The sequence below is a fragment of the Pteronotus mesoamericanus genome, unplaced genomic scaffold (genome assembly GCF_021234165.1).
Source record: "Pteronotus mesoamericanus isolate MK-2021 breed Mesoamerican mustached bat unplaced genomic scaffold, CSHL_Meso_final scaffold_636, whole genome shotgun sequence".
Classification (NCBI taxonomy): Eukaryota; Metazoa; Chordata; class Mammalia; order Chiroptera; family Mormoopidae; genus Pteronotus; species Pteronotus mesoamericanus.
In genome coordinates, this window is record NW_026555324.1 from 2592601 (window position 1) to 2611546 (window position 18946).

The window sequence follows — 18946 nt, forward strand, 5'->3', positions numbered from 1 at the left end:
AAGGTTGCAGGTTTGATTCCCCATCAGGGAACACACCTGGGCTGCAGATTCAGTCCCTGGTCCAGGAGCGTCTGGGAGGCAACCAATAGGTGCTTCTCTCTCACATCAATATTTCTGTCTCTCCCTTCCTCACTCTCTAAAAAGCCATAAAAAATGTCCTCAGGTGAGGATTAAAAAATAGAACCAACCAATGAAAGCATAAATAAGTGGAACAACAAATTGATGCCTCTCTCCCTCTCCCTACCCCCACTTCCTCTCTTTCTAAAGATCAATTAAAAATAAAATAAAAATTAAAAAGTCCATAATTAGACACATCTTGTGGAACTTCAAACTGGAAAAAAAAAAAAGGAATAATTTTTGAAAAGAAACTAGAAAGATAAAAACATCACAAGAAATCACGCTTAGATTGAGATCCTACTTCTTAATAGTGATAATTAAAATGACAGCGAAGCCCTGGCTGGTTTGGCTCAGTGGACTGAGTGCCAGCCTGGGAACTGAGAGATCACTGGTTCAGTTCCTAGTTGGGGCACATGCCTGGGTTGCGGGCCAGGTCCCCAGTTGGGAACGAAGCAAGAAGCTACAGATCCACGTATCTTTTGAACATTGATGTTTCTCTCCCTCTCTCCCTTTCTTCCCCTCTCTCTAAAAGTATATAAATAGAATCTTTAAAAAAGAGTGACAATGGAATATGTTCAACATGCCAAGAAAAAATAATTATCAACCTAGCATTGTATACCCAGTGAAACTCTTGGCCAAGAGCCAGGGCAAATACATTTATTTTCAGGTAAATAAAAATTTAGAGATTATCAACTTAGGGTATTTATTATTGAAAGAAATTTCAAAGATGTTCTTCAGATAAACATATTAATCTGAGATTCAAAGTCTCAGTGAATATAAGTTATAAGCAAAGATATTGCCGTACACGTGGGTATACGTATCAATATGTAAAATCAGATAAAAAAATGAATTGAGAAGAATAAAAGGTGGAAAGTTTTAACAATAAAAAAAAAAACGCAATAGAGACAGGAGAGGAAAAGCAAATAAAAGAACCCTCAGCCTTGGCTGGGTAGCTCAGTTGGTTAGAGCGTCATCCCAATCAAGCGTTGCAGGATTGATTCCCAGTCAGGGCACACACAAGAACCAACCAGTGAATGCATAAATCAGTGGAACAACAAATCAGTGTTTCTCTGTCTCTGTCTCTCTCTCTCTCTCTCTAAAAAAAAACATTAAATTAAAAAAAAAGAACCCTCAGATTCTACACAAATAATCTGTAGAAAGATGGAATCAGATCCAATGTATCAGTAAACATTATAAATGTAAATGGATCAATCTTGTCAGTAAAAGGTAAAGAATATGGGAATGTTTGAAAGATACAAAATTCTGTTCTTTTTTTTGTTTTCTAAGGACACATCTTAAACAAGGCAGAAAATGTCAAGGTCAGGGGATGTACAAAAATATTTAAGTGTTACCATAACATGAGGGAAGCTGGAATATTAGTTGTATTAGTATCAAATAAAAATATTTATACAAAGCCATAGGCTGTGGGGATAGGGGAATGGGAATTAAAGAGAAGAAAGATGAGAGAGACCTTACATGGATTGGTGTAATTCAAAGACTATGAATAACTCAAACCTCTGCATTTGAAATCCACAAAGAAGGGAACAAAATTATATGAAAACATCAGGAGCAACTGTAGGTCAATAAATTTGATACCACAGATAAATTAATTCTTAGAAAAACTCTACTTACCTATATTGACTTGAGAAGAAATAGAACACCTGAATAGTCTAAGTTTAAAATATTCCTACAAGGAAAACAATATAACCAGGCTTGGGCAAGACAGTACTATAAGCAAGGACAATTATAGACCAATATAATTTATAGCCAAGATGCAAAAATGCTAAATAAAATATTAATTTAAAAATATTAAATGTGCCACAATCTAAAAAAAAAATGAAGAAGATGGATTTATTTCAGGAATGGAAATAAAATTTATTAATAAGTTAGAGAAGAACATTTATGTCATTGGGCATTTTATTTTTTTAATATTGATATCAGAGAGAGGGGAAGAGAAGGAGAGAAACAGATCTAATCAGTTGCCTTTCTCATGCCTCCCAATGGGAGACTGAACTCGCAAGCCAGGCATGTGCCCTGACAGGAACTGAACCCACGACCCTTGGGTTCACGGAATGATGCTCCAACCAACTGAGCCACACAGGCCAAGGCTCATTGGGCATTTTAAATTAAATAAGACAAATTATATGGTTATCTCTATAGATACAGAAAAAGTGTACAATAAACATTTATTTACAGTAAAAATCTGTGAATGAACTAAGAATTGAAAGGACCCTTTCTTGCTTTTTTTTTTTTCTTAATATGGTGCATTTAAAAAACCTACAACAGATAACTTACATAAGGGTGAATTGTTGCAATCATTTGCTTTAAAATGCCTTCTGGTATATAGTATAAGGAGTCAATGACAGAAGTCCAAACAGTGATGGAAAGGCTGCAATAATCTGGGCAAGAGCTGGTGGTGTCTGGACCAGGGTGAGAGCTATGGAGGAGGAGAGTGTGAAGTGTTTGATCCTGGCTAGATTTTGAAAGCAGAGAAGCCAGGATTTGCTGATAAATCAAATGTAGGGAGTGACAGACAGTGAGAGCTGAAGGATCATCCCTAAGTTTCTATTGGAGCTCCTGGAAGATATGAGCTGCTATTATTTGAGAAGGGGAAGATGAAAGAGGTTAGGCAAGCTTGGGCTGGACTACAATCCAAAGGAAGTCCGCTTTGGACATGTAGCCTTTGGATACCTATAGACATCCAATGGAGATGTCAAGGAAGCTTTTCTTAAGAGGAGATGGGAATAAAAATGTGGGCATTCTCAATGTATAGAGGTTTCAAAAGCATGAGTTACAGGACATGTGACATAGAGTCTTGGGGGTGGGAGGTTCTTAAGATTGGGGGAGTTAGGAGCAACTGATGGTGAAAATATGAGCCAGCCATGGGAAAATCAGAAGTGCTGCAGACAGTGTCAACAGCAAAGGCCTTGAGGTGGGCCTCTTCGGTGGGTGTTTCCCAGATGTGACCTCAGTGAGGAATCTCCACCATCCTGAGCAACTGGTAACAGTAGCCCGAGGCTTGGAGGATCAGTCTAGCTCAGATCAGCGCAGTTAGGCCAGTGGTAGGTAGTAAGAGGAAAGAGTTTGGGTTCATAGCGCCCTCTACTGGCGCAGACGGATATCAGCTCCATTTCCGACAATAACGGTTTATATATATATATATATATATTTATATATATATATATATATATATATATATATATATATATATATAAAATTAATGGAACACAGCCAGCGCTTAATAAATCCGTGACTCGACCTCTTTCATCCCTGTGCAGCATGGAGGATGGCACTAGTGGGGATGTACATGTAGGTGTACAATCAATGAATGAATGAGACGAATAGGTGAGGTCAGGTTCTAGACCTCAGTCTCTCCTGCAAATCTGGGATTCTTCTTTAACTGAATAAACTAATGTTGATTGAGTAGGTACTACGTGCTAGGTCCTATTCTAAGTGCTTGGGACAAAGCAATGAACAAAGCATACAAAAGCCTGTGCCAGGCACCGTGTAAATTTCTATACACATTTATCCTCATACAATCTTCACAATGTCCTTAATCCGAGATGCCGTCATTCACCCCAATTAGTTGACATACATTATTACATTAGTTTCAGGTGTACAACCAAGTTATTAGATACTTATATAACTTACAAAGTGATAACAAGACAATTTTTGATACTTTGAGGCAACGCTCTGCCTTTGGAGCGAACTTGACGCCCCAAGAGGACCAGTCCTTCGGTGGCCGTTGCCATGGACCCCTGACGCTCTCCGAGAGCTTCTGCCAGCCTTACGCCTCACGTGACGCTAGTCAATATGGCGCGGTCCAGGGTGTTTCACTGCCCACGTGGTTCTGGCAGGCAAGATGGCGGTAGCCAGCGCCAGTTCCCTGGAGTCGGCCCCGCGGATCTTGCGGCTGGTGGCCGAGTGCAGCCGCTCTAGGGCACGGGCAGGCGAGCTGCAGCTGCCGCACGGGCCGGTGGCCACTCCAGTATTTATGCCAGTGGGAACGCAGGCCACCATGAAGGGCATCACGGCGGAGCAGCTGGACGCGCTGGGCTGCCGCATCTGCTTGGGCAACACCTACCATCTGGGTCTGAGGCCGGTGGGTGGGAACTGCCCGTACGGGGTGGTGACGGAGCTTGGGGAGCCCTGGGGCATCCCCTAGGCCCGGGATGCCTCCAAAAGCCGGTCGACAAACGCCTATTGGTAGTCCCCGGTGGTCCAGGCCTTGTTCTGTGTGTGAGGGAGCAGCGGGGATCCAAGTTAGCCATCCCTGTCCGCCCACATGAGTTCCCAGGGTCGCGCTCACCCCGACACGACTCTTTCTTTTACCTCCCTCCGTCTCTCCACCCAGGGTCCCGAGCTGATCCAGAAAGCACACGGTCTCCACGGCTTCATGAATTGGCCCCACAACCTACTAACGGTGAGGCGGGACCGGGATGCGAGGACGCTCCTTGGAGGTGAATCTCTCCTAACTAGTCTCCTGACTGCCCTGCGGGTGTGTTTTCCCCAGGACAGCGGCGGCTTCCAGATGGTGTCCCTAGTGGCCCTGTCTGAGGTAACGGAGGAGGGCGTCCGCTTCCGCTCGCCCTACAACGGCGATGAGACCCTTTTGAGCCCCGAGAGGTCCGTGGAGATCCAGAACGCGCTGGGTGAGCAGATCCGGGAAGCCGCCCCTTCCACTACCTTTCGGGGTTAGGTGGAGTCGAGGCAGCCGGCTCCTTCTCTGTGGTGTGATTTTGGGAAGCCGCTCCCTTTTCCTGAGCTGCAGTTGAGCCAATTCAAATGCGGATAGTTCACAAGATTTATGATCTGATGTCGGTAAGTCTCGAAGCACAGCACAGTAAGGGATGCATATACTATCCCTTATCATCCTTGTTGCTATTATGATTTTTTTTAATCCTCATGCGAGGACATGGCCATTTATTCAAGAGAGGGGAAGGCAGAGACAGAGGGAGGGAAACATCGAATAGAGAGGAAAACGTCCATTGGTTGCCTCTAGGCCTGTGCCTTGCTATTGGACGTGGCCCAACCGACTGGTTTATATTCTCCATTTGTTTGTTTTCTGTTTAGTTTTGTTCTTTTCTTTTTTATAGCTTTATTGAGATATGATGCACATATAATTCATCCATTTAAAATGTACATTTCAGTATATTCACAGAGTTGTACAGCCATCACCACAGTGTAATTTCAGAACATTTTTATCGCCCCCAAAAGAAATCCCATACCCATTATTTGTCACTCATTGTTCCTCCCTCCCCAAGCCCTAACTAATTCACCTGTCTCTATAGATTTGCCTTTTCTAGGCATTTCAAGTAGATGAAATCATGCAATATGCGGTCTTTTGTGAGCAGCTTCTTTTACTTGGTATAATTTTTTTTTTTTTTTAATATGGAACACGTCACGAATTTGCCTGTCATCCTCTCACAGGGAACATGCTAATCTTCTCTGTCAGTCCGGTCTTACTGTATGTGCTCTCAAAGTGAGCACTGGTATAATGTTTTTGAGGTTCATCTATATTATAGTGTGATCAGTACTTTATTCCTTTTTATAGCCAAATAATATACTATTGAATGGATATGCTTCATTGATTTTTTTGATAGTTGCAATCTTACATACATATCCTATTTATTTTTTAATTACATTCTTTTTGCTTTGTTCCTGTTTTTCTAGCTTTTTAAACTCCTTAGATCATCAGTAATGATCAAACCAAATCCTAGACATTTTATCATTTCATCTGTAAGTATAGGGTCTGGTAGCAGTAACACCTGCTTGAGTGCAATTGGTAGGGTAATAATATGGGTGTAGTAATTTATAGTTTTAGTTTGAACATTTCACCTAAAATGTTATATGGTGTGCTTGAATGTGATATTATGTTACAGAATTACATGCTTATAATTTTGTAAGAAAAGATCTTGTAGTAAAAAAGGGGCATTCTTTGTACTGGGCCGTGTATTTTAATTTGTATCTCTAAAACAGAATTTTTTTTTTTTTTCCTATGTGGGATGGTTGGTCTTGAGCCTGCAGGGAGCAAGCTGGCCCCAGACTTCTCCAAGTCCACATTTCTTTGCCTCCAATTCTTACATGTCCAAAGACACGCCTTCGTAGGAGGATTAAAACAGAAATTTTTAAAAACAAACAAACCATAATACCACCACAAAATAATTAACAATAATTAATTAACATCATCAAATATCTGGTTGTCAGTGTTCCAAGTTATAGTTGCTTTATTTTTAACTTTAATCTTTATTGTATTTTTTTCCATTACTATGCAATTTCCTTATAACCCCCTCTCCCCATTTAGTTGTTTTATAAATGTCATTTTTTACCCCTATAGTCTATTTACTTTAGGGTCCAAATAATGTACAGATACTACAATTTGTTCGAGAGGTCTCATACTTCTCTTTTAATATATGTTATATATATTACATATTATATAGTTTCTCTCTACACTTTCTTTCTTTTTTTTTTTTTTTTGGCAATTTGCTTCTTGAAGAAACTGGTTTCTTTGCCTTGTATCATCTTCCACAGTCTGATCCCTTCTGTTGCTGATCACTTCTCTGTGGTGTCAAGTAACAGTGTTTCTCTGTACCCTAGATTTCCTGTTGGTTAATACTTGGATCTAGATGTCTGAGCCAGATTTAAATTCTTTTTGAGAGGAAGGGAGGAAGAGAGAGAGACATCAATCTGTTGTTCCACTTTTTTAAGCATTCATTGAGGCACTCATTGGTTTATTTATTTATTTTTTTAAAGGTTTTTTTTTTAGTTATTTATTTTTTAGAGGGGAACGGAGGGAGAAAGAGAGGGAGAAAAGGATCAATGTGCGGTTGCCTCTTGTGTGTCCCCTACTGGGGACCTGGCCAGCAACCCAGGCATGTGCCCTGACTGGGAATTGAAGCAGCACCCCTTTAGTTCACAGGCCAGCATTCAGTCCACTGAGCCACACCAGCCAGGGTTTATTGGTTTATTCTTGTATGTACCCTGACTGGAGATCAAAACTGCAACGTTGGCATACTGGGCAATGGTTTAACCAACTGAGCTCCCCAACCAGAGCCTGCAGATTCAAATTCTTTTTCCTTTTGGTAAGATGGCTTCATTGTGTGTATCGCCATTAGGGAGGGCCTAGTGTCTCTCCTTCTCTCCCAGTGAAGCATCCATGCGTCCTGCTTGGGACCATCGTGCCATTAGGAGTTGCAACACTGTGATGTTCTAATTCTGTCATTCTTCTGTAAAGACAACCATCTCTCACCTACTCCTGGGAGACCAAGTAGTTCAGTTCATACAGGAAGCATGGGATTCATTCTCTTCCCTTATTTACCAGTTTTCATGGGTTGACTTCTTAGTATCCTTTAGCGAGGCAAACTAACGTTTAGATTTTTAGGATCATCATGAACTCATGGATTTAGATGTATTTGATGTGTCTCAATCCATTGCAATTTTATCAGTTCTTACTGATCGTCAAGTCACCCCATCTTTGGCTAATGTGATGCACTATGCTTTTTTCCTATAATGATACGGGATACTTGAGCTTTTCTTACATGTAAGTCCACATGGAAGTCCACAGTAAGTCCACAATTCTTGGGGCCGAGAATTTTCACATTTTAGGAGATAATAAGCCCCACCTATTACACACACAGTGCCTCAGTGAGGTATGGGACAGTGCACTGTGGTGTTACACGTCCCTTTTTTTGAATTAAAAATTTGTGGTAAATACACATAACATAAGCCATCTTAACCATTTTTAAGTGTCCAATTCAGTGGCATTAAGTACATTCACATTGTTGTGCAACCATCCCTACATCCATCTCTAGAACTCTTTCATCTTGCAAAACCGAGACTCTCCCCATTAAATAATAGCTCCCTCTCTCCCTCTGCTTCTGGCACCTACCATTCTACTTGAAGAATTAGACTACTCTGGGTGAACACGTAAAGTATTTGTCTTTTTGTGACTGGCTTATTTCACTTAGCATATTATCCTCAAGGTTCAACTATGTTCTAGGATGTGTCAGAGTTTCCTTTCTTTTCAAGCCTGCACAGTATGCCATTGTATGTCTGTATCACATTTTATCTGTTCATTTGTTGATGGACACTTGGGTTGCGTTCACCTTTTGGCTATTGTGAATAATGCTGTGAACATGGGTATACCCATATCTCCTAAGATCCTGCTTTCAATTCTTTTGGGTATATGCCCAGAAGTGGAATCGCTAGATCATATGGTATACAGTGCACTTTTTCTGGATTAACACTTTATGAATCTTCATGTTAAATCGGATTTTTGAAAGGATTATTACCATCTTAGGCTTTGCTACCGAATGAGTGTGCCATAAACATGAGAAAAAGACTGATTTTGAGAAGTGTCTGGATTTTGGAATGGTGGGGAAGGCACATTCTGCTAAGAGCTGGACCATGGTTTATTAAACAGACCCCTGTTGATGGACACTTGGGTTCCTATCTTGCTACTGTTCACCACACATCACTTTGTACACATGATGTTTTGTTCTTGAAGGGTAAATTTGAAGAAGTGGGATTTTATTCTACATACCAGGGAAGGGGTTCGCTGGGGGAGGCAGTAACAGATGGGCATTTTGAAAGTTCCCTCTAGCTGCTGTATAAACGGTTGGGAGGTTAAGTGGGAGTCAGCAAGACCCAAGCGTGGACTTTTGGTGTACAGTTTTCCCCCAACAGGTGGGGTCTTCCCTAGTGGCAGTGCCCCATTTTCAACTGCTCCCCCTCCCCGCAGGGTCGGACATCATCATGCAGCTGGACGACGTGGTCAGCAGCACTCTGACGGGACCACGTGTGGAGGAGGCTATGTACAGGTGTGTGTGCGCATGTGCATCAGGGGCGGGCATCCTGATCCTGCACCCTTGTTTCCCTACCCTTCACTGGATTCAAAGGGCTGATTGGTCCTCTTGCAGATCAATCCGCTGGCTAGACCGGTGCATTGCAGCCCATCGGCATCCGGAGAAGCAGAATCTCTTTGCTATCATCCAGGGTGGGCTGGACGCGGATCTCCGGACCACCTGCCTCGAAGGTAGAGCCACGTTTGGCAGGACCAGAATTTGTCACATTGCTGAGAACCTTACATGGGTCAGGCATGTGATAGTGCTCAGACAGTGGTTATTAACGGGTGAAAACGTTCTCCAGGCGGAAAGAACAGCGGAAACAAAGGCCCAGAGGCAGAATGGAATAGAATGTTTGCAGAATAATAGTAATTCCAATAGATGTCAGTTTTTTCAGTATTCAGACACTATGCCAAGTGCTGGTCATGGATCATTCACATAACAGTCCTGTAAGGTGGGACCTATTAGTTCCTGGGGTTACAGAAGGGAAAACCAAGGCAGAGAGCTATTAAGTCACTTACCTCAAGCTAGACAGTTTGGATGTTACAGAGCTGGGATTTGGCTGTAGGCCTTGAGTTCTAGAACCTACAGCATTAATTGATACACCAAGATACTGGGGAGCCATGGAGGGCTGTTAAGTGGGAGAGTGACAGGAACCACCAGGGAAACCATAGAAAAACCATGGTAGTATAGGAAGCAGAAGGCACATGAGGAAGCGAGAGTTGTTGTCCAAAAGGGTGACTGAGGCCTAAACCAAGGCCATGGCCCAGGAGATGAAGGGGAGGAAGTCATGGGGGCAGAGAGAAGGAGAAGCAGCATTTCCTTTTGCTTGGTCACACCACGCCTTGCCCTGTTCCCTCAGAGATGACCAAGAGGGACGTGCCTGGCTTTGCCATCGGGGGACTGAGCGGGGGTGAGAGCAAGGGCCAGTTCTGGAAGATGGTGGCACTGAGCACTTCAAGGCTGCCCAAGGACAAGCCCCGATACCTGATGGGGGTTGGGTATGTCCATAAGCGGGGAAACTGCCTCACCTGTGGGGAGCAGATTCCTGGGGACCCTCTGTTCCCCTCTCTGCCTCCTTTTATCAGGGGAAAGGATCCAGCCTTGCTTGGGAGGGGACAAAGGAGGACATGGCCCTCGGTTGGGTATGGTTCTGAGGGTTCCAGTCTAGGGGGTCTGAGAATCCGGAACGGGGTCTGGGTGTGTAACCAGGGTTTGAGGTACTCTGCTCCCCTCCCCCCATGGCCCCACCCCCAGCTATGCCACCGATCTGGTGGTCTGCGTGGCTCTTGGATGCGACATGTTCGACTGCGTTTTCCCCACGAGGACAGCGGTGAGGCCTTGGGCAGGGGGCAAAAGGGGTGGGGCCTGTTGATGGGCCAAGGTGGAGGTGGGGCCAGAAGGGGTGAAGACCTGGTTGACCTGCCTTCCACCTCCTTTCCTCCCTCAGCGATTTGGCTCTGCCCTAGTGCCTACTGGGAATCTGCAGCTGAAGAAGAAGCAGTTTCAGAAGGACTTCCGCCCCATAGACCCTGAGTGTGCCTGTCCTACCTGCCAGAAGTAAGGGATGATGGGGCTGGAGGCTGGGGCAGGTTCGGAGCTGGCCAGGACCCTACAATGCTGAGCCCGGACTTCCTGTTCCCAGGCACAGCCGGGCCTTCCTGCACGCACTACTCCATAGTGACAACACTGCCGCCCTGCACCACCTCACTGTCCACAATATTGCCTATCAGGTAGGCCTGTGGCCTGGGTGGGCAAGGCAGGGGAGGGGGCAGGAGTCCCCTGGGTGCAGGTGGCTGACACTGACACTTCCGCTCCATAGCTGCAGCTGATGGGCGCCATGCGCGCCAGCATCGTGGAGAAACGCTTCCCTGACTTCGTGCGGGACTTCATGCGCACCATGTATGGGGGTCCCACCCTCTATCCCCCCTGGGCCACTGAAGCCCTGGCCTCTGTGGGAATCACACTGACTTGACTTCGCCTGGGGGAAGGAGGGAGGGGATGGAAGATATTGAAGGGTTTGGATTTTTTATTATAACTTAGAGTGTGTCTGTTTCTTCTTGGGGAGGTGGCCTGTCTTGGTCCGCTTCCTGGTCTGAGTGTCCTGCAGTCGGTGTCCCGTGCCTCTCATTGATAGTAATAACTAGTAACCATAGCAACAGCCAATATCTGGAAACCAACTCGTACAGCCCATCATGTAGGAAGTGCCCCAGAGGGGGAGCTGCATTCCTTTTCCTGTGGCCTAGACCTCCCAGCCACTACAGATGTCAATGCCCTTGTCCTTCCCCTTTTCACAGGTGAGTAAACAGGCCTAGAGAGGGGAAGTGGCTTACGTTAGTCACCACTGAGGAAGTAGCAGCCTGGCTCCAAAGCTCATATTCTTAGCTCTTCAAATATGAGGCTTAATCTTGCTATCAGTGAACAGTTAAAATAATGGTAAGTGTGATATAGTAGGTGCTTACACTGTACCTGCTCCTGTTCTAAGTGGTTGTCATGTGTATTTAATTCTTACAACTTTATGATGCATGAACAGCTACTTTCTCCATTTTATGGATTAGGAAACAGAGTTTCAGGGGAATGAAGTCACTTGGTCACTATTACACAGCAAATAAACAGGCCCAGGATCTAACCCAGATATGGCCAATTGCAGAGGTGGTGCTTTTAGAAGATAAGGGTTTTTAAGTTGAAAAAATATTACATGTGTAGGATCCACCATTCAGATAGTACATAAAAATGCACTATTTTGATCACTTTGTGTATCCTTTCAGAAACTTCCCATGTGTGCATACTTTTCATGCATGTCAGTGTCCTTTACATGCAGTTATGTACTTGACTTTTTATCCTTTCTCAGTATACATCAAATTGTTTACATGTCAGTACATGAAGACTTATTTTCTTTACAGCTGTTGCAGAGTATTTATTTAGCTCCATGGAGGGACAGTTAGGGTGTTTTGTGGTTTCTGCTGTTCTAGTCAAGGCCGCAATGCCAGTCCTTTTTGGGCGTCTTTTTACCCATCTATCTGAGACTACGGGTTTGGGTCTTGGAGCAGGCGTATGCTATTGGCCACTCTGCCATCCTCCTGTTTCTTCCTCACCTCCATTGCTCCTGACTTCTTACTGGGTTGCTTCTGCGTTTTTTAGACTCCTCAGTTTCTCTCTGGACCATCTATGTCCAAAGGGATAAAATCGCTTCTTTTCTTTTTCCTTTTGTTCGCTTAAAAGATTTTATTTATTTATTTTTAGAGAGACAAAGGGAGGGATAAAGAGAGGGAGAGAAATATGCATGTGAGACAGAAACATCAAATGGTTGCCTCTGAAATGTGCCCTGAATGGGGACTGAACTTGCAACCCAGGCATGTACCCAGACCCCAAATCAAACCAGAAACCTTGGGCTTTTCAGGGTGACGCCCAAGCGAGTCACACCAGTCAGGGCAAATCATTTCTTTTCTTAACATATCTGTTTATGGGTACAGAATCCTTTGAGTGTCATTGAGTACTGAAAAAAAGACCATGTACAGTACACTAAATTTGAAGAGTCAGATGGGTTTGTTAGCCCCATCAAGGTGGGAGTGAAGGAAGGTATTAGGAGAGGGCACAGCATTCGTAAGGCATAGAGGTGTGACCTCTATATATGAATGAGAGGGAGAGACAATGGCCAGCTAGACCTCTTCTTCCGAGGAACGGCTAGCATCGCCAGATTCTCACCTTAAAAGCGCTCTGAAACCCCGCGCAGAGAGCCGGTTTGCAAGGCCGGGGAAAGATGCATTCTGGGACCTGTAGTTTTCATTAGAGCTGAGAAACTCGCGAGTGACAATCCCCACGGGTCTCACCACGAGGAGTCGCTGTTTTGCTAGCATGGTGGGTCTTACTGTGCTCCGAAAGACTTAATAGACAAACAACAATCACGAGTAAGAACGGGAGATTGTTGATTGACAGATAGAGCTTTAAATTAGAGGTTAAGGCCCTCCTCTCGGTTTGTTGGCTGATGGAATGATATTTATGTAAGCCAATGGGGAATTTTTAGGGAACTAAGTAGCGTCAAGTGACAAACCCCGTCTAAAGATTTGGTCCCTAAAGTCATTGGCTAGCGTCATTGATTGGAGGCTCTTCCTACCAATAAACCTGGCGGGTTTGCCTGGTATCCGGGAACTCCCCTAGTGGGCGGAGCCAACATGCACTTTCCTGGAACACCACCCACCAGCCTTGACATGTCGCTGCCCGCTGCTATTGGCTCAAGCATAATAGCGACAGGTCTTAGCGTCCAATGAACCCGCGAGGAGGTCCCCAGGGGTAAGCCTCACTCAGCCCTAAGTTCATGCTTCACTTTCATTGGCTGGTTTATATGAGTGGCAGTGTGGTCTGCCAGTCAGAGGTGTCGCGAGGGTTTTGGGGCCGGGGCGGGAGGTCGCCCCGGTCGGGTGTCGCCTGAGAACCGGATGAAGTGGCGACCGTGAGGCCGAGGGAGCGGGCGTTGCGCTGAGCCCCTGGCGGGGAGCAACGGCTGCGGACGCCGCGGGACCGCGTCGTTGAGGGACGGGGGAGGGCAGGGAGCGCTGGGCGCTCGGGCCGGGGCCGCCGGCGCCATGGGCAACCGCGGGATGGAAGAGCTTATCCCGCTGGTCAACAAGCTACAGGACGCCTTCAGCTCCATCGGTCAGAGCTGCCACCTGGACCTGCCGCAGATTGCCGTGGTGGGCGGCCAGAGCGCGGGCAAGAGCTCGGTGCTTGAGAACTTCGTGGGCCGGTAAGGAGTGCGGTGGCGACGACCCGCGGGCGGCGGCCTAGGGCGGGGAGGGCAGACCGGGAATGGCGCGCCCTGCGCCTCCAGCGTAACTGCGGCGCTTGCGTGCCGGTGACGGGGACAGGGGCAGGGAGGCGGGCCCTGTGGGTCGCCGTGAGCGTAGGGTTCCTTGAGGGGCCTGGGGAGCCGGCCCAGGCCCAAGGGGCGCCTCACGGGCTGGGAGGCGTGGGCCAGGATGTGGGGTGGACCCCTGCCGACTCTGGACACCAGTTCCATTCGGTGGATTCTACCATCAGATTGCCAGTGGGTCAGGGGTAGGGCTCCCGTCTCTGCCCGAAACGTGTCACCTAGATATCTGTTGGACCGACCCCTGCCGTCTGGCTGGCTGTTAATTTATCTGGAGTAGGCCCTGCCGCCTGGTTGGCTGAATCTCTGTCCTGGATAGGCCTCCCTGCTACCACCATTTGGCTGTCCATCTGTCCAGTTCTGCGGGGCAGCTCCCTGCTGTCTAGCTAGCTGTCCAGGGTGACCCGTGCTGTCTGGTCGCCTATCCGTGCCTTTCGCAGACTAATAACAGTTAGCCATCTCTCTGTTGCGTTACCCCAGCTGGCCTCTGCTGTTTGACTGGCTGTCTGGACCCTAGGGGACCCTGTTGTCTGCTTCGCCTGAGCTGACTCCTCAGCTTGGTCCCTGGCAAACACTGGCTCTTCTCTCCCAAGTTCATCTTTTTGTCTGTCTGTTTAGTGTCTTTTCTTCTCCTAGTCTGCCCACCAGTGCCCTAACAACCCCTGGCTGCCTGGCCCAACCTTTGGCAGGGAGTGGTAGGAGCATAGAGAAGAGAAGGGGGCTGAAGGATGAGACTCGAACTGGTCACTTCTCAGTTGGAAGTAGGACTCCAGGGGGAATTTTCTACAGGATTCTTTCCTGGCCCACGTCAGGGTGTTCCAGGGCCCTGGAACACAGGGACCAGCCCCCGACCTAAATCCTGCCAGTTGGGGGACCTCTTGGAGCCTGGGAAGGAACTTCTTGTCTGGCTAGGACTTCACGGTGAGAGTTGGGATAAGGTCTTCCCTGGGCAGCCCTGGGAAGTCTTAGTTTGCATATCTGCCCAGTAGGTAAATTGTACTCTCTGGGCTGTTTCAGGCATTTGGGAAACTAATGAATGAGAACTGGTCCTGTGGCCAGTTCCTTTTTCTGCCTGTTGTCTTTCTGCCTCTCAGATGGGCTGGCAGCTGCATTTCCATTCCAGGAAGGACTGTCATTTGTGACTGTGTGGCTGCCAAGTGACAACATCATAGTTGTTGTTATTATTACTATTGTTGTTATCAGTGTTAAGAAGCAGTGTTCAACAGCAAGTGCCAGGCTGAGTTCTTTCTTTTCTTTTTTTTAAAAATCCTCACTTGATGATTTGTTTATTGATTTTAGAGACAGAGGGGAAGGGGGAGGGGGGGGAGAGACATCGATGTGAGGAACATCTCTCAGTTACCTCCAGTACGCACCCCAACTGGGGATCGAACCCACAACTCTGTGGTGTACGGGATGATGCTCCAACCAACTGAGCCACCTGGCCTGGTAAGGCTGAGTTCTTTCTTTGTTCAGCATCTTGACTTCCATGATAAGCAAGTGGGGTGGAGATTCTGTTATACCCACTTTAGAGATGAGCAGGGAGGCTCAGAAAGGACTTGCTGTTTGCCCAAGGCCACCAAGCTGGTGCTCAGTGGAGCGCACACAAGTGCCTGGCCCTGTCCCTGCCTTTCCAGAGGCCTGGGGTTTTGCTCCCAGCATTTCCTCGTTTGTCTCTGGTGCTTCGTCATCTGTCCGCTGTGGCAGAAAGGTGTTGTTTTGCGGTCAGCCAGGCTTGGGCTGTGGGCCTCTCTGCACGACCATCTTCCTGCCTGCCCAAGCTTCTGGTGGGTATCTGCAAAGCTCTATTTCAGTTGCTTTTGAGTTTGTACAGTTTTTGATCCCTCCAGGCCTCGGCTTCCCCTCCTAAAAATGGGGTGATGGTCTATCAAGATTGTGGCAAGGATACAGTGGCTTAGTGTGTTGAAAGTGCTTACTTGGCACAGTGCTTGCACACAGTAGGTCTATACGGCCATTATTCATTGGTCTGGCTCCTCTCATCTTGACAATAAAAGCTAATCAGAATTAAAGTGCTCTGAAGTTTCACACTGAACTTCACTTAAGCCTTATTAGGGTGGCATTGCTATCATCCTATTCTATAGAGCAGGAAACAGGCTCAGAGAGCTGAGCACTCTTGCTTGAGGTTGTTCAGTGAGGAATCAGTGGCTCTGGATGGGTGGGGGCCCGAGTCTCTCTCCCCTGTCCATCTTTCTCCTGTTCTTCTGCCCCTTGCCTTTGTCTGCTGCCCACCCTGGCATATGGCGTTGCCAACTACAACTGATCCTGGCTTCTGTGGCAAGCTCCTCCCAGAAGCCTGCAATGCAACATCCCACGTGAAGAGCATCAATTCAGGGCCTGAGGACCAAAGCTGTAAAACGGTCTCTCTTTGGTTATGGGGTGCTCTAACAGAGCTAATTTCTTTCTTTTTTTAAAAAACATTTTATTTATTGCTAGAGAGAGGGGATGAGAAGGGGAACTAGAGGGAGAGAAACATCAATGTGTGGTTACCGCTCACGTGCCTCCAACTGGGGACCTGGCCCTCAACCCAGGCATGTGCCCTGACTGGGAATCAAATCTATAGCCTTTTGGTTTGCAGGCCAGTGCTCAAGCCATTGAGCCACACCAGCTGGGGCTAACAGAGCTAATTTCTTATTATTTCTAGAATGTGGGGAAGGTTCCTTAGCTACAAAGCCCTGTTCCAGGGAGATGGCAGGCGGGCCCTGTTTTAAATTTCACACCCTACTTCTTTTTCTGAATTTAGTCAAACCATTTTTTCCATGGACTTGTACAGTGGATATCCTGGTTGGTTTCAAGGAACAAATAAGAGAGTGTCAAAGGCATGTGCCTGGGGATCAGCACAGGCTGCTCCGTTTTATTGCTTCCTCCCTGTGGATTTTTTAAGAATGTGGTGGGAGTGGGAATGACCCAGTTAACTTAGCCCTGTACTGGGAGTTGCACATTGGTGGCCCTGGGGCCCAAGTCCTGCTTGTTGAAACTTTTGTTTTACCTGCATGGTTTTTAAAGTATTTTGTTTTTAATCAACTGTCACTATTTAAAAATGAGATCCTGAATAAAATCCAGATTTTTGCAGTGCTGGCAAACATCCAAAGATCTTCAGCGATTAAAGCTCCGCCATGTTTGGCCATACCCGTGTACCTATGGTGGTTGCTGTTGTAATCATTGTTTTCTGGCCTCCCTGTTCCTGTGTCTTGCATGGTGCAACTGCCTGGATCTCAGACTCAGCTACCTGGTCAAACTAGGACTGGCCATTTGAGCTGTCACGGTCCCCACCCCTACCTAGTGCTTGCCCAGGCCTATTTTACATTTGCTTCCTGGCCCTGGAAACCTTTGAGTTTAAGACCCCTGGCTCAGCACCAGCAGATTGACCTGTGGCCCTAAGGAGAAGGAGGGACTTGGGAAATCTTCCTTGGAAAAGAGCAGGAGGAGGTCCATGTTGAGGCCTCCAACTCCTGAGGCCTGGGCTTGACCCTGTGAGCCTTTCCTCTCTGAGCCTCCGGTTACCCAGCTAGGCAGTTCAGGCTGTTAACAGTAATTACTCATAGGCCCCATTCAGGCATCCACATTGGGTATGTTTCACTTCTTAGGACAGATAAAGTCACCTGGTGCCCCTCATTGAGGGTGGAGTGAGGATTAAATGAGATCATTCAGAGCACTTGGGAGCCTCTAGAACAGAAAAAGTGCTTAAAATGCTTTGCATTTTTCATTCCTTCATTTAGACATCATTCTAGGCCCTGAGCAAGATACCAAAACCCCTGCCCTGGCAGAGCTGGCTTTCCAGCAGGGGTAAATACAGAAGAAACTTGATAGAAGGTGAAAATTTACGGAAAAAAGAGCAGGATTAAGGAGAGTTGGTGGGGGTGAGGGAGCCAGGAGGACGTTTATGGTTTAAAAGGGGGCAGGGTTGGGGGGAGGGTCAGGGAATGGGGCATTTGATCAAAGACTTGAGGCGAGGGAAGACCCTCCATTGGAGAGCTACTGGAAGAGCATCCCAGGCTATGGGAACAGCCGGTGCAAAGGCACTGAGGTAGGAGTGTGCTTGGAGGCTAGTGTAAGGGGAGGAGAGGAAGATAAGGGTATTGTCAGGCTGGGACCATGTGGAGTCCTGGGGGCTAAGGAGGACTCTGAGTAGAGGGAAGGCTGCTGATGGTGCCCTTACTGCCTTCCTGGACCTGGTCCTGGGCAAGCTGAGGCTTTCACCTTTGATTTTCAGCTTTATTTTGATTTCCTCAGTGAGCAGATCCATCAAATGCATGTAGGGGTCTAGTGCCATTTTTCTTTTAACAAGAAACAGCTGCCTATGGGACTCTACCATCTCCAGCTGCGTTTCCATTTGGGCTTTGGCGATGTGTTCCTTCAGGGAGAGGTGGCTTCTGCCTGGCACGCAGAGGGTGTCAGACAAATGTAGGATGACTGTTAGTTCGTGTCCCTGCCAGACATGGGCATGTGGTCTGCCCTTTGGGCTGGTTTGTTCCCTTAATGGATCTTACGTGTGTGAAGCCACTTAGCAATGATGGCTACTCTTTTCATTGTTTTCTCTTTCGGGCAAAACTGAATTGTCTTCGCCTGCGTGGTCTATAGCACTTTGGCCAGTCATAATGCAGAGTCTAGAGGCGCCTGTGGGAATGTGGCTGTTCCTGTGCTGCTGCACATCAATTGAATGACCTCACTTCTCTGGGCCTCAGTTTCCCCCTCTGGAAAATGGGGATCACAGCAGTCCCTCCCTCCGAGGAGTGGGCTGAGGATCAAATGAGCTAATCCTTGTGAAACATATGTGTTTTCCATAATCCTGGGTCAGGACCCTGATGATCAGTTGTTAATTTCTGTTTCCTTAAAGAAAAGGAATTCATAATTATGTTATTAATGTAAGTAACACCACATTTTGGCACAAACACTAACTGAGTGCCTGTCAGTACAGGCCAGAGCCAGCGGAGAACCACATGCAGATGGCCCCCCAGCCTCTGAAACGCTAGCAGGATCCTGTTCTTGGTTTGTTTCTAAGTGGGGTCGGTGGCTGCAAAGAAATATTTGGCCTTGAAAATTATTTCTGCTCATTTTGTTTATGGTGGTAGGAAATTGGGAGCAAAAATACCTAACACTAGGG

General features: G+C 46.7%; 2 protein-coding genes, 1 non-coding gene and 1 pseudogene across 14 annotated transcripts in view; 2 read left to right on the forward strand and 2 right to left on the reverse strand.

Annotated features, from left to right (window-relative positions):
• Nucleotides 1-3973: 3973 nt before the first annotated feature.
• On the forward strand, nucleotides 3974-10971 carry QTRT1 (queuine tRNA-ribosyltransferase catalytic subunit 1). The gene is made up of 10 exons (XM_054562249.1): nucleotides 3974-4219; nucleotides 4472-4540; nucleotides 4631-4769; nucleotides 8858-8936; nucleotides 9036-9151; nucleotides 9823-9961; nucleotides 10218-10293; nucleotides 10411-10520; nucleotides 10606-10693; nucleotides 10783-10971. Exons 1-10 carry the CDS (start codon nucleotides 3980-3982, stop codon nucleotides 10933-10935), a joined length of 1209 nt encoding a protein of 402 aa, XP_054418224.1. The 5' UTR covers nucleotides 3974-3979; the 3' UTR covers nucleotides 10936-10971.
• LOC129061591 (U6 spliceosomal RNA) lies at nucleotides 5503-5607 on the reverse strand. The gene has a single exon (XR_008528196.1). It is a non-coding gene; the product is annotated as a U6 spliceosomal RNA (small nuclear RNA).
• Nucleotides 6114-6230, reverse strand: LOC129061599 (uncharacterized; annotated as a pseudogene).
• A 2423-nt stretch (nucleotides 10972-13394) lies between the features above and the next one.
• Nucleotides 13395-18946, forward strand: part of DNM2 (dynamin 2) — an 85736-nt gene continuing 80184 nt past the window's right edge. For all 12 annotated transcript variants that reach the window (XM_054562101.1, XM_054562106.1, XM_054562096.1 and 9 more), the window contains exon 1: nucleotides 13395-13704. In XM_054562101.1, the coding sequence (XP_054418076.1) occupies nucleotides 13544-13704 (161 nt within the window). In that variant the 5' untranslated portion in view covers nucleotides 13395-13543. The remainder of the gene's footprint in view (nucleotides 13705-18946) is intronic.

Coding starts and splice junctions, on each gene's coding strand:
- QTRT1 (XM_054562249.1), top strand. CDS start 3,980: ATGGCGGTAGCCAGCGCCAGTTCCCTGGAGTCGGCCCCGCGGATCTTG. Junction 4,541..4,630: donor GGCCCCACAACCTACTAACG/GTGAGGCGGGAC, acceptor TGTTTTCCCCAG/GACAGCGGCGGCTTCCAGAT. Junction 10,294..10,410: donor TTTTCCCCACGAGGACAGCG/GTGAGGCCTTGG, acceptor TTCCTCCCTCAG/CGATTTGGCTCTGCCCTAGT.